Genomic DNA, 14861 nt, shown 5'->3' with positions numbered 1-14861 from the left:
GAAACCTTGAAAACTTTTTAATTATTTTGGCCTTTCAAGGGAAAAAGAAACACTTTGAGAATACTTTTTTTTTTTTTTGCTTTTCCTCTCCTCTATAAATGTTGTAAATGTTATGTGTGCTTTTTAATTGGACCATTGTGTCTGCAATAAAGATTTGATTGATTGATTGATTGATATAATCACTAAATGTTCACTAAATGTTCACCAGCCAGCCATTGACTGAAAGTGAAAGTCCCCACTCTGCTCAGGAGAGCTTCAGAGTCAGGCGATAACTCTTTGCCAGTTCATCAGTAACAACTTTATTATTTATATATAGTCATAATTGCATTTGATAAATTGTTATAATAAAAAAAACAGGATTTACGGCTGCCCTCAGTTACAATAAAAAGGACTCCTGAAAACTAAAAATCTGTAATTACGAGGCAGAATTATCCCAGTCAAGGCTTATTTCAGTGAAAGTAATGTGAATGAAAATAACTCACTGCGCACACTGTTGTGTGTAGCTGTGTGTGTGTGTGTGTGTGTTTCTTTGACATTCCTGAAGAAGCCTGCTTTTAATAAGATAATCACAGGCTCTGTTAAATATCCTCTGATCGGAGACCATGACATTTACTTCTCCCTCTTCATCTTCCCCGTGCTCCTGCCAAACAACGCTGACAGGGATGGCTGCCTTTTCATCGAGGGAGGATGTCTCTGGAGCTGCGAAGATCTGTAGGTCTCTGACCATAATAGAAAACTGAAAGTCCTAGTTTTAAAATTTCACACAGAAAATACATCGTCAATGACAGGATCGCCCCTGAACATCTGAAGTGCGATAATGTCACTGTGTGCACCTTGTTTAGCGGCTAATAATAACAGCTGCACACATCTGGTTTTTGTGCTTATGTTAAAAACTCGAACGTCAACATCATTATGCGGAAAGTCATTCATCGAGCCAGCGCAGTAACGCACCCTAAAACAAGCGAGGGACTATTTTGTGTCGTGATCGCTCACTCTTTTCATAAATTCTTAGCTTCTTTCATCAGCTTCCTCTCCGGTCATTCAACTTGTGTTAGCACGTAAAATCCAGACACTTCATTCCCATTGTCCATCGGCCTATTTCTGGGAGGCCCCCAGCCTGAAAACGTCCTCTACCTGGACGGCAAAAGCTGAACAACAATGTGAACTAAGTAGCTAACGGCAGCTAAACTCGGCAGTAAATCATTTAGGGCTGAGACGACGCAGTCAGAGGAAGAACAGGAAGCATTTTGGTGTTAAAATATGATCCGTTTTCACTGACACTGCCGTCGGTGTGTGGAGTAGTGTGAGCTCTTACTCAGGGGAGATCGGAGCCACGCGCTCATAGTGTGAGCACGGGCATTTAAGATGCTAAGAGGCACCATTCTCCATCATTCAAATCCATCTATTTTAAGACACCGTGGGAACTTGTACTTGAAGATTTCTGCTTCAAAGTTTGGATAAAACACAAATCAAATGAGACAGAAGCAACCTGATGGTTTACGCAGGGTTCAGTGCTGCAGCGAGCTGCTGCCGGGCTCCCTGTGTGCCGCTGTTTATTGCCGACATGCTAAAATCATGTCCTTCGGGACAATAAATGGCCGGATTCCAAAGAAATTCAGTGCATGAATCGCCTTTTTAATGACAGAGCAAAGCATATGGTGAAGCTGCATGCCTGAGTTCCTCCCTCATCACCGTTCCCTGCCCTCTCTGACAAGTGTAAATTACATCTGTATGTATCACTGGCACTACTTTGTTGTTGTTGTTGTTGTTGTTGTTGTTGTTGCAGTGCTCACTGCATACACATGTAATTTGCATTACTGTGGGCCTTGTTAAGGCCGCCACGACAGCTTTCTGATGTGCTAAGAGCCGCGTTGGCTGTGTCACAATGCTCTTAGTAAAGTGCTTTGGATCACAGCAGCAAAGCTTGACAGATACTTTCCTCAGGGAGAGCAAGAGAGTGAGAGAGCGAGAGATGGAGGGAGGGCCAAGAAAGGAAAAGACAGATGATGATATATAGACAGGTGGGCAGGGAGGAGCGGAGACTGAAATCCAAATGAAGCTTGCAGAGATGTAGCCCACACAACACAATTGCATGTGTGAGACGATGCATACTGGAAATATTCACAACTGGGCTCCATCATTTTGTGCGAACTCAACGACGCGACCAGACAACCTTATCTCAAAAGCAATTGCGTGCAAATGATTGCATCTCTGGATGTATAAACCCGGCCCTGCTTGATGTGTTTGCACACATAAAATGAAGGCCGACCTTGCCAGCCGGGTTTGCAGACAGGCTTGACATCGATTCGGACGGGAACGCTGTGAAGGGCTCTCTTCTGGCCACAGTCCCAGACCGTCACCTGGATCTCGTACTGCTGCTGCCGGTCGTAGCTCAGCTTCTCGGTATTCCGGATGTTACCTTGCGTGAGTGGGAGGAAAGACATAGTCACTCACTGTTTAACTCAACGCCACAGCAGGATCCTCTTTCACATTTCTAACATGTTCTAAAGTGGAGTCAGATTTTGTTTCGCCATTTGACACATCGACAGGCACAAATTGAAGGCCGGCATCAATTAGCAAGAACTTTAAATAATAAAATCCTATTTCAGATGGTAATAAATATGCATGATTGGCAAAAAAACTATTAATCAGGTTCTGTGCTAGCCAGATGAACGTTCATACAAACATGCTTCAAACCCGCTTCTCATGAAAGACATGCCGATGTCAGAACCTCTCAATCAGCGTAGGGGCTGAACATGTATTACTGTAATGTTCCCACATGCCATTGGTTCTGTGAAGCTGAACAGGTACGCTCAATATACAGGGGAGCGGGGGGAAGAGAGGATGGGGGTGGTGGAGAGGTGAGAAATGTTTAGCTCCATATATAATATGTAAGTGGAGGAAAATAGTTCCAACAAAGCAATGGAAGGATTTTCTTTACAGAGAAAAAGAAAATAAATGCGTTATTTTACATCTTTTAAGGCTTCAATCAGAGCCAGGAGAGGAACTTTAATTTTATTGATTTGATTCAATTAGATTACTTTTCTTTTCTTCAGCCTGGAACTTACTTCCCAGAAGATGTCATAAATTGGAATAGGCAAAGTGATTTGGGAAGTTATAGCAATATACCTGATGCGCTCCACGACGTTCATCCAGAATGAAGCACCACAGGCATGAATCAGCTAAGTAATAGACACCATATGGAGCGGCTGCGCGAGCTGTAACAGCTAAATGAGCATTAGATGAAAGTGTTGCCTTAAAAAAAAGAAGAGTGCCTGTCCTTATTCACCGCTTCTCTCAACTTTGAAATGGACGCGTCAATCTGAAAACTGACAATAAAGCTGCTATGTTTACATGCTTTCACGGCTACATTTTCATATAAACTATAGAACTCATGCACGTAAAGTGCTCACTTCAAAATGAGGAGCGTGAGAACATCGATTACACAGCATCGTGTGTGCCATTATGGAATTTATGGCTTTTTTAGATGACTCGGAATGCTGGTGTGCTGCTGCGTATCTGTTTGTACACTGCCTGCCTGCCCGCCTTCCCTTAAAGGTGTAATGGGTGTTTAATTTTAATTTGTAAACATCGTTATATATTATTGTCAAATTAAGGGCGCCGCCTTGATATAATCAATGAAGCAAATGCGATCCTGATTGGGGCGACAGGTAGGCCTCGCCTCCATCTCGCATGATGATTTGATTAATGCTAATGCTACGCAAAAATTAAGACTATGTCTCCATTAAAACCCCGTCGCTTCCTGATGCAATGACGACACCTGTATTTCCCCTTGCCTCCCAGATCCCCCCCCTCCCCGCTGCGGAGAGTCAAACAAAGATGAGCATTGAGCGGGAAAGCGTATGTTATTGCTCGGCGCACACAAAGACAATAAAAGTAAAGTGCCATTTAATCTTTAAAGCCATCTCTCACTTTAAGTAACACCTGTAGGTCCGCTAGCAGGCCAGCGTGTACAATATAAGAGGATCATATATTTAGTGGCTCCAGAGGAAACAGTGTGAGGTCTGATAAGGCATCCCGAGCGATGCCTCGTAAAAGGATGACTAGTAGAATGACCATCGTGAGGCCTATTACATGCACAGGGATGTGCAGCAGCCGCCCCCCTCCTTAGGGTTGATATCGGGACATTTGCTGCGCAGTCGGGTTGAAGTGTTGAGACATGAGAATTAGAGGACAGACCAGCCAAGGGCCAAAGACCACTAACCTGTCCTTTGGAAAAGAAGAGCGCTGTACTACTGCTAGACGCATCCAAAACACACACACGGCGATTCCACTAACTGCAGCGCCTTTCTGCCTTCAATGTTAAGGAGTGCGACACTAAATATGTGAGTACTGAATATTGATATATGAAAGAAAGTTGGCCTGAATGCCTAAGCTGCTGGTTGCAGGTCAAGTATTCCTGATTTCAGCTTTAGGTCAAGGTAAAGGTCACATATTATTGTTGCCAAAGTCTGTTATAAACGTTGTGATCACTTCCGGTTTCATGCTATACGATCAATCTGTCCGTCACATTAAGCTCGGTACAAACAGTTCACCCTGCCAACTTAAGATATAGCCTCGCAGTGTCTCCACAATCGGCATTCAGACCACATCCAGTGACCGCGAGCTTCCTGTCTTTCGGTAACCGGGGGGGGGGGGGGGGCATTTACCAACCTGGCGTCTTATCTGAACAGAGTGCATGAATGGAATTCTCGTGCTCCTAATGTATCTGTTAATATTTGATAGCTCGTCCAGTTCAGATGGATGGCAGCCGCTCTTCATGCAGCCTGTCTGGGCAATGCCGTCACACCCTGAGCGAGAACGCTAGCAGCGTGTGGGGATTGTATAAAAGGGGGAGAGACATGAAAAGGCAGCTGAATGTTGATAATGTGGCATTATGGGATGCACACTTGAAAGAGGGAGGAGTCGGGATAATGCATGGCATTGTCCAGCTTTCCATGCTCATCATCAACAATTCTCCATGCTTCCTTCAGATTCTGAAGAACTTAAACGGCTCCCTTCCCTTTCGATGCTCGACATTATCCCATTTCCCTGCCGCCTGTTGTGCTACTCTCTCTTTTCTATCGCAAATTTGCACAGACACTCGCATGTTCCTGCATGACGGACGTTCCTCTGCCCGTTCCTTCAATTACTACATCAATTTATCCGTGTCAGCAGGCAGTGCGTGCCGCGAATGCCGGGAACAGCAGCCGGCTAATAAATGACTACTTTAGTCTCTATTTTGTCCTCTCGATTTGCGTCGCTATCAGACGCGTGTAAACGAGCACAAGCAAAACATATTTGCATCCGTCTCGTGAAGCCTCTCGATCGTCCCTTTGTAATTACTATCCAATTGGACCGAAGGTTGATGAGACCTTCTGCTCTTTTTCTTTTAAGGACAAGGTCTGTTTTTTCTGTGCTGTTAACAAACGACCAACACAAACACAAACACAGTGATATATGAAGTCCGATATATGATCAAGTAAATTGCAGTGTGTCGTCCTTAAAAAAAAAATGTCTGCAAGAAAACAAATGATCAAATTGATGCGTCCTATTAGCTATTTTGTTGTTATAATTATATGTTATTTGCAAAAGAGCAACATCAGATATGCTTGCTAATGAAACGGTTCTGCCAGTCTTGTCAAATGACTTTTTTGGCAATAATTTTAGTATCAACATTTTCTAGAGTTGTTTCTGCACATCGAGGGGCTTGTTGTCTTTTCTCACTACCTTGTTCCTGGTTGTTTCAACATTTTTTACTAGAATGCATGCTTATCTGTATGGAATCTATTGAAACCTATGGTCACAAACAATCAATTATCAGGCTGTTTTTCCGTCTTTCAAAACATTAATTTGACATTTCAGACATCATCAAGCAATTCCTGTTTAATCACCTCCTAAATCCAAGTTAAATCCCACCCCTTTAAAAGTACGGGTATTGTACAGATCTGGCTAATCCATAGTCGATGGCGTTCATTCATTCATCCATTCATCTTCTTGTAGTCGACACATCGGAGTACGGGTCAGGAGTCTGCAGCTGACTACGGGCAAGAGATGGAACACCCCGGATGCGATCACAGGGTCTAGTTGATCGTATTGGGAAAGAGGAAGTACAGTACAGTATGGCTTACAGTTTGTCAATAAATCAAAGCTGTTGACTCACAGAGGCACAGTGTTGTTTCCCAAGTGCTGAAAAAGGGAAGGGGATACGGAGTCGCCATGACGATTAGCTAAAGAATCCTGTCTACATTAAAGGGATACCATATATGCTGCAAAGCAAAGCAGAGAAAGGCATCTGGCACCAAAAACAAGCAGAGACCAGTCGAGCTGTAGCATGCCGTAAAGAAAAGTGGACGCTTTTCCCTGACGCTCTCATAGCACTTACTCCCACTCACTCTAAAAGGCCAACCCTCCCCCCGCCCCCCCTCCCAGCTTCTTCCTCACTCCCTTCACTGCTCTCGAGTTCAAGGGCTCTCAAAGCCTTTTTTCCTCAGCGGTCAATGTCTGAACAGGGCCCCTTAAAATGGAAAGAGAGAATAGAGAGGAGTGTGGCTCTGGCCTCAACCTTGTGCCATTCAAAGTGCAGGGTGGCCCCCGACCTTATCCACTCAGTCTTTTCATTCAAAGACCTCCTCAGCTGTGGGCAGCAGCCAGCCAGTCGGGCCAGCGACAGAAAGCTAATAAGTTAAATCCCCTGCATTCTCAGCACCGCTCCAAATGTTCATTTTAGAGGAGCCACTACAGCCCGTCGTTTCCAAATAGCTCATTTTAAAAGTGGTAACAATTTAAATCTAGAGTTAAACTATCCCACTTGACTTTGTGGAAGAAACCCACCAAGAGTACTGAAACAAAAACTGTATTATTATATATTTTTTTGCATTGTACAAAATTACCATTGCAATGTTCAAGAGCCAAGTGTGGCAACTCAGCAGAGTGAAGCAAGTCCACGAGTGTGTCATTTGTGAGTGCCCACTGATTTCTCTGTGTGTTTGTGCGTTCGCAGGCCGATGATTCTGTGGCCGGAGCTTAATGTCGTCATTGGGAAGAGGAAAAAGAACATTTCATCCTGAGGAGAGACAGAATGTGGCGTTTTGCTCCTGGAGTGTGTGAATGTTAGAGAGCGTGCAATTATAAAACATATCTGAATGCACTGATGGGTGGTACAAACAAATCAAAAATCTCCATCTTGGTTTGAAAGGTGTCGCTACATTAACAGCCTGTGGTTGTCGCTGTGCCAGGTTGATTGAAAATGGAACCTGCAAACTTGAAATTAGCTGAAATAAATCACATTTATTTGTGTCAAATGAAGCTCAGCCTCAGTCAGGATTCAAACCTGCAGAAATATCTATTATTACCGCATCGCCATTGATTTCGCTCTCGTCTACTCACCGTTGCGATCTATGGCGAAGGGCGTTCTGGGGGTGGTGATCTGGTAGTTACAGATCTGGCTGTATTGTGGGGAGCAGTCCTGGTCAGTGGCCTCCACCTGCAGGATGTTGTCGTAAATCTTGCCCTCCGTTACCGCAGCTCGGTACTGGGGCTCTCGAAACACTGGGGCAAACTCGTTCACATCGTTGACCTGAATGTGCACGACTGCCCTGCAGACAGGAGAGGCAGCAGAGGGGAAGAGAGTCGAGACGTTCATCCAACATTTAAGGATGTCGCTTTAAACTCCAATATGATATGACATTTTTATTAACACATAACGATGCAAACAACAAACCATAAATAACTGCTCTTCAGATAGCTTACCATGGAATTTGCGACAGACAAAATCCGCTCAACGGCCACCTCGTTCTTTTTGTTTATTGTCTCGGCCAAGGAGGTGATGTTTATGCCTGCGTTTATCCGTCTGTCTGTCTGTTAGCAACATAACTCAAAAAGGCAGCTCTCAAAATGCCTGTGCCGCACTAATTAATCACTCTATAAGTGATCTATCTGCAGCAATTCCAACGTCTTCATCAATACCCTCCAACAGTCACCTGCACAGTCAATTATTTGACTCACTGACACAACTATAGTGATAGATGGCTCTGGGGCACAAGAATGCACTACTAAGCTTCAAACACAAAGCAACACTTTACTACAAGAGACAAAGGGGTGAAGATGATGATGATGATGATGTGGTTTTATTGGATTAGATAGTGGGCAGCGTAATGACGGAGACATTTCCCATTAAATGAGTGTAAAGACAGTGGGAGGGCCGAGCAAAGCCAGAAAGGTCTTATCTTTCCTGTTCCTCTACACAAACACATTATCCCTGTTTCTTCACATGAGCAGATGCAACACTGAATAAAATATCCATCTATTAGCCTCTTCTTGTTACTATTACGGTAGTTTTGATGACTCAAAAGCACATGGTGAGCTCCTAAAATGTTCTCGCTATTTGACTGACTGTATTTTTATATTATGTTATAATTACCGGTAAGACCCCCCCCCCCAACACAAAATCGTTAATCATCCAGATGGGATTATCCTTTGTAGGGTCTGCGCCTTATCCCAGCTGATGTCGGGCAAAAGGCAGCACACGTGTTACACAGCATACAATATTTTTCGTTTGGGATGCTAATAACAGTGAAGCTGGTGATAAGAAGCACTGACAGACGATGGTGGCGCCGGCGTGAGCTGTAAATCTCCCAGCAGCCGGGTTTCAGTCATATTAAACATTAATCCCCTGCTTTACCACACTCCCCAGTGGTGAGGCATATGTCCCACTCTGTGGTTTGTATGGAGGCACCACTGCTGGGTGTGTGTGTGTGATGATATTCCCATGTACTTAAACACATGATGCATATCTTTATCTAATAATTGTGAATATATCTAACTGTGAGTGTGTATTTTTCTCCTGATGGCTCACATCTGGTGGAAAACAGATGGCTGGCTTTCTAGAGATAGGATGATAGCGTGTGTGTGGTGGGGGGTCCACGAGTCAGAGCGACACAGATAGACAACAGGGGGTTAAGTGACCCCTCCAGTGTGAGAATGATTACAAGGAGGCTACTTCCAGGAAGTCAAAGGTTAAACACACTCCATCACCCCAGTGAAGGCGGAACTTCCTTCATCAAATCATGATGTAAAATATGAGCGATGTTTAAATGTAGTTAGAATGCCATAATTGGTATTTTTACCCATCTCCATTCCCTCTGCATGTAGTACAATGAAGCTAATACATCACACGCAGTTCCGCCATCGTGCACGTGTGATGCGATTTTCAGATTTGCTAGAGACGCTGCTGCAGCAGGGCGTACCAAAGGTTCGACCCATACATGTGTCAGTCAGTCACACGGTGCTCAGCTCTCTTTTGTGTCATCAGCAACGTGATAAAAGCAAAGACACAACCACGTGTTAGCTGCTAACACGAAGGCTTTCCTTTCAATGACGTTCATAATGCTTCACCGCAAAGACAGGAATGGGCTTTCGTACTAAAACTGTGCAAATCGTTTTTACCTTGACCTTTAAAACATTTTTCAACCTGTACTTCTGTTATTAGTCTGTGAGGAAATCACAGCTTCTAAATGCTGCAGCCAGGATTTGACAATATATATATACTGTATATATAATATAATACTGGGTGACTATTACACAGCTTTGGCTGTACCTTTTATTCACTACTTAAATGTTCTAAAGCATCGTTTTTAACAGATAACTTTGCAGACTCCATCAGAAATTTGATAAAAAAAAAAAAAAAAGAATGGATCAATTCGTATCAGAAACAGTTTGCATGTTCAACACATGCTAAAGCAAGGTTAGCATTACACCCGTTTTACATGATCATTATCCACATTCATTATTAGCCTCAACATCGCCACTCAAAGTCATTATACGTCCTATGCGCGCACACACACACACACACAGACTCATCCAACACAAAAGCCAATTACTCAATTAATCTCTGTTGAGAATTAGCCGAGAGGTTGAATCAGCAATTTACTTGTATAAGACTGGAATCGAAATAAACGACAGTACCAATGCAAGCAAATGCCCAGGGTGACACAGATAGCGATCTCATTAATACGCCAGGAAATCCCACTTCCTTCCAGACCGGCGCCCAGCGGCGCCAACAAAGGAAGCCATGTATTCTGAGAGAGATTATAATGTACGGTAATCCTGTTCAAATCCTGTTCAACAGATAGTACGGCTCACACCGCCGATGAGCGGCTCGGACAATCGTGCAAGCGCAGCGGAAAACACACAGAAGAGGAGATGAAAGGGGGAATTTAAGATATAATCTTTGATGCACTTGATTATTTCGAGAGAAAAAAAGTATATTTTTCTTTGAGAGCAACTCGGCACAAATGAATAATTAAATTGTTTCATTAGCTCATCCCACCTGAGAAACGTCTGATACATGCCTGAGCCTGATCGCCCCTGATCTGGGAATGGGAACGTCACTTTCTTTTGTCTTTTAACTAAAGCAGACAAGCACAGATGGCGCAGCTCCTAATTGAAACATGAAGACGATACTCTCCGATTATATTACGCTCCCCGACGATAAACAACACATTCCGACGCCGGATTTGATTCGCTTGCCAGCAATAATGCTCACATCAACCAAACATGTTTTTTTGACAGAATGAGGTTTCACTCATATTAGCATCAAGTGTGACAGTTGAGATTCTTGGTAGAATAAAGCACCGGCACAATGACAAGGCTGAGCTAGCTGTGTGGAGTCCCCTGGCCGTCTCTCCGCAGGAATTTATATCTCCGGCTTATGCTAACAAGGCTCAGTTCTTGGCCCACTTCTTCACTCACAAGGGAGTGACTTTTTTATTTATTTATGTAGAGTCAAAAAATGTGCACAATCGTCCTATCTATCCCCAGCTAGGGTGTTTGTCATATTTATATGTAAATGTAGGTATATCAGTGTGAATTTGACTCAGCATTAGGGATTTATGAATGTGTGTGTCCTTCAGCTTGCTGTTCCGTGAGGTAATTAGCCTTGCCGCACCGCAGTGTGTTTAGAACATCCACTAAGATTCACTAACGATGACTGTAATTACTATTGTAAGGACTGAGCAGTTGTGTGAAAGTGTGGCTGCAGACATGGACAAACAAGTGCGTGTATGCAAATCCCATCTACTTTTCTTTTCTTTTTCGCAAACATCCATTCGTACGTGTGCACAAACATTAGCCAGTTGTTCCCATCCTGGTAAGGATTATAATAAGACATTATTATAAGGCCATGGCGTGTCCCTCATGCCTAATTACTCCATGGCAACAGCAGAAACTTGCACAGTTGGGAATCAGGAAACACAAACTGCAAAGAGAAACATCTCAAGACTGATAAGGTATTTTTTTAGAGGAACAGTGGCAGAAATGAAAGATCCTGATTGATGATTTGCAGACCAATGTAAACAAGATATCAAATCGCAAGCGGTCTGAACAACATTATTTGTCTCACAAATATCGCATTTTCTAATTGTTGTCATGGTTCCGGTCCCAGTTTTTGTTGCCTCTCTTATTTTGGAAAGAACTGTCATCTTCTTGTATTGCAGTTTCCTGTTTTAATCTGAAAGCACCATTTTTTGCTTCACATTTCCTGTCTTTAGTACGTTAAAGGCTGACAAAGTCTCAGATGTGAATTGAATGCTCATATTAGGTTTCAGACCCTCGAAGGAAGAGGGAGCTCGATGAAGACATGCTGTTACCAACATGTCCCTTAGTCTTCAGTAAATTTGGGAGTTTTCTTTTTTTTTCCTCTTTATTTTGCTTGATATTGTTCATAGAATGGCAAAAACTGTAAAGAAAAATTCACCGTTTAGAATCCAACAAGCCGGTTGAATCTGCCTTCCCATCACCCTCCTGCAATTTTATGTTATTTCCCCCCAAATCGGCGCACGACAGATTTAAAACCCATCTCCACGAGAACTTAAAGTAAAGTTCTGTAGTTTGGAGCAAACGGTACGAGTGGAGGGAGGGGAGGAAGAAGATATGGTTGCAAACGTCCTGTCTGTCAAGCACACACATAGATTAGAAAGAATAAAATAGAAAGCCTTTATTGTCATTGCATCACAAGAGTTTCCTTTGTTAATAGTTTGGTTGTAATTACAGATGTCCTGCACGTCATTCTTCAAAAGGCCCCTCTGTGCTCAACGCTAATTAAATCTCATTAGTGTCCAGGCTGAATCACTATTGTGTTAAAACCATTAGAAAATCACATAACGCACATTTATGGCTCTTTATGGCAGAGGCTGAAAAGCCGTCACGGTCCAGTACAAATTGTGAATTTGACAGAGGTCAGCTCTACAAGTGCTGTAATTAATTTATATTTCATTTAAAGCTGACCTGAGCAGAAACGGTCTCAAGGAGTTTAAGGTGAATTCGTTTGAGCTTTGCACTTTGCTGACAAGTGATTAAAGCTTCAACAGGCAGCCAAGTAAAATATCTCAGAGGGCAAAGAACCAATGTGATTCAGAACCATCAAATATGTGCGCAGTTCTATTAATGGTCTGCCTCAGAAAAGGGAAACCATTATTGTCAGTTCTGTGCTACTGTAGTCTCGCTCAAGGTCACCAAGGCTGGGGCTGTATAACACTTTCCACGGCTTTGCAGGATGATGTATGTATTCAGTGTTTGTCTATTGTGAGTTTAGAGGTTATAATTCAAGCAGAGCACCACGAGAGCCCACGTCAGACAAGAGGAGCCGAAACAGCGCAGGTTCAGTCCAGAGGATTTTCACATGGACGTCTAAAAGGGGTCCAACTCATAGAGACGTCCATTAGATGCACCAAAGTCCACAAAAGAAAAAAGGCTGAGCAAGAAGGCGGACAGAAGTTTAAAGCAAGTTTTAAAAGTAATTCTGAGGTCAAATTCAGGTGACAGACAAGCTCAGAAACCTTTTAGATAAGGATCACAGGAAAGGGTTTAAAATACGTGAGTGGGCTGTTCCATTTAATTTCTTGCATTCTTCAAATTATTCATCAAAAATAACTAATGGAGATATTTTATTACTCTTAATGAAAGATGAAACGAGTACATGGTGGCCTTGGTGCTGCTTTTTGGTGGATAACTGCCAACGAGCTAGAAATGTAAGAGAATAACGAACCAAAAGTGTTAAAGCAAATCTCTGGACAAGTTTAAGAAAAGGGCAAGCGCCTTTGCTGCCCATGTCAGAGTGCTTCTGCTGGATGGAGGACTTGTGGTTGCCAAGTGGACATTATGGACCCTCCATCGCAGGGCTTGACCTGAGGCTCGTTATAATTAGTATTCTTGTCAGTCACTAATCGAGGATCTCTGCCCCTTTTCTGGTAGGATACAGATTAGGTGGGTTTTTTTTTGTCTGACATGACCGGACATGGAAATAGAGTTCAAATCTGCCTAAAATTAAAGCAATTTTGAATTTTTTCAGAATGAGCTGACCATGGACTCGAGATTACGCCCCGTTTCGTGCCGATGGACAGGCAGACCAGCATGACCCTAAGAGACCCCTCTTTTTGAGTGCATTAATAAAAATAGACGAGTGAGAAAAGGGGACAGCCGTCAGCGCAGTGTAGAAAAGAGAAGAGAGCGACTTTAAACTCATCTCGTCACTCCAGATCACCTCCGCCCTCTTTAGCTCCAAATGTTTCTGACTTCTTTGTTGTTGACATGTCATGTGTAATGTGTGTGTGTGTGTGTGTCGCAGTGGGGCAATGAACTGCGATGATAGCAAGTAATAGTGTGGCATAACGGGATGCCAGGGAATTAAAGGGGATGTTTAAAACTGGATCGACAGCATGAAAATGTTAGCTTAGAAGCTCATACGTTTTTGCTTGTGGAGTCACACACACACACACACACACAACTTCAGCGGCTTTTAAAGCCCCTGTTAGTAGCCTGGCTTTGATATTTTAAATGTGGCCCCGTCGCTGAGGTGAAGGTGAGACGGTGGCTTCATTGTCCGAGAGGCTTTATCTCCACTCAGAGGCGGATTTCAGGAAAGCTAACAAATGCGATAAATGGTGTTTGTCATTTAACATCTTTAAACCAGTCGGCTGCTGCTTGAGGAGGTGTGTGTGTTTGTGTGTGTTTGTGTTTGTGTGTCCAGCTGGAGCCCGGTGCTATTTGAGTAATACGTAATGTGAAGGCAACATCCACGTCGGATTAATGCGAATTTGAAAAGCATCTTCGCTGAAGTAGCTGCTTGATAAATCTGAAGAACCTGCACCTGGCTGTCTGCTTGCCCTTTTCTTAATAGCTATTAAATGGACTGTCAGGTTGTTTCCTGTTGATCCATCCACAGAACCGGAATGAGAGCGGCTTTGACAGGTGCTGTTTGCGCCGGTTCGGATGCAAATCTGGTCTCGTGTAGCAGGATTTAGAGGGATCTGCTGTCATGAGTGGAAATGAATATTCAGAATGATATTTTCATAAGTGTATAATCAGCTGAAAAGAGTGATTGTTTTGTTATTATCACTTATTGATTGAGCCTTTATATCGATAAAGTGGCTCTTTTCCATGGATTTCTCCATGTTGCACTGCCATGGATCCCAGAACAGACACAAAACACACACTGGCTCCAAACAGGGTATTTCCAGACTTTCATTTCTTAAATCCAAAATCTGTCACTCTGCCAAGTTATGATGAGGCCAAAATTATCACCCTCCTTTCTCCCTATCCTCGGTCGCCCCCGTTTTCATTTCCAGCCACTCATCTTCCTCTGAATGGGACAAACTTCCTAAATCACTATGTGATTTGGATTTAATTCAGTGTCTGAATCAAGGATGTATTATACATTAAGTACTACACCTTTACATAATTAACTAAAGCCTTTTCACATGAATTATGAAACGTCTTCTAAATTTAATAGCCCTGGCATTTCCTCTCCAACGATTCTGTGCAGGCAAACCAAAAGTGCAAAGTCAAACCTATAAATCCCTTCC

General features: G+C 43.1%; 1 protein-coding gene across 1 annotated transcript in view; it reads right to left on the bottom strand.

Annotated features, from left to right (window-relative positions):
- Positions 1 to 14861, bottom strand: part of LOC137901677 (calsyntenin-2-like) — a 94368-nt gene that overhangs the window by 44982 nt on the left and 34525 nt on the right. The window contains exons 3-4 of the mRNA XM_068745721.1: positions 7390 to 7598; positions 2270 to 2419 (exon numbers count right to left, since the gene is read on the bottom strand). Of these exons, the coding sequence (XP_068601822.1) occupies positions 2270 to 2419; positions 7390 to 7598 (359 nt within the window). The remainder of the gene's footprint in view (positions 1 to 2269; positions 2420 to 7389; positions 7599 to 14861) is intronic.

The sequence above is a fragment of the Brachionichthys hirsutus genome, chromosome 11, assembly GCF_040956055.1.
Source record: "Brachionichthys hirsutus isolate HB-005 chromosome 11, CSIRO-AGI_Bhir_v1, whole genome shotgun sequence".
Classification (NCBI taxonomy): domain Eukaryota; kingdom Metazoa; phylum Chordata; class Actinopteri; order Lophiiformes; family Brachionichthyidae; genus Brachionichthys; species Brachionichthys hirsutus.
This window is presented reverse-complemented; position numbering and strand designations above follow the sequence as displayed.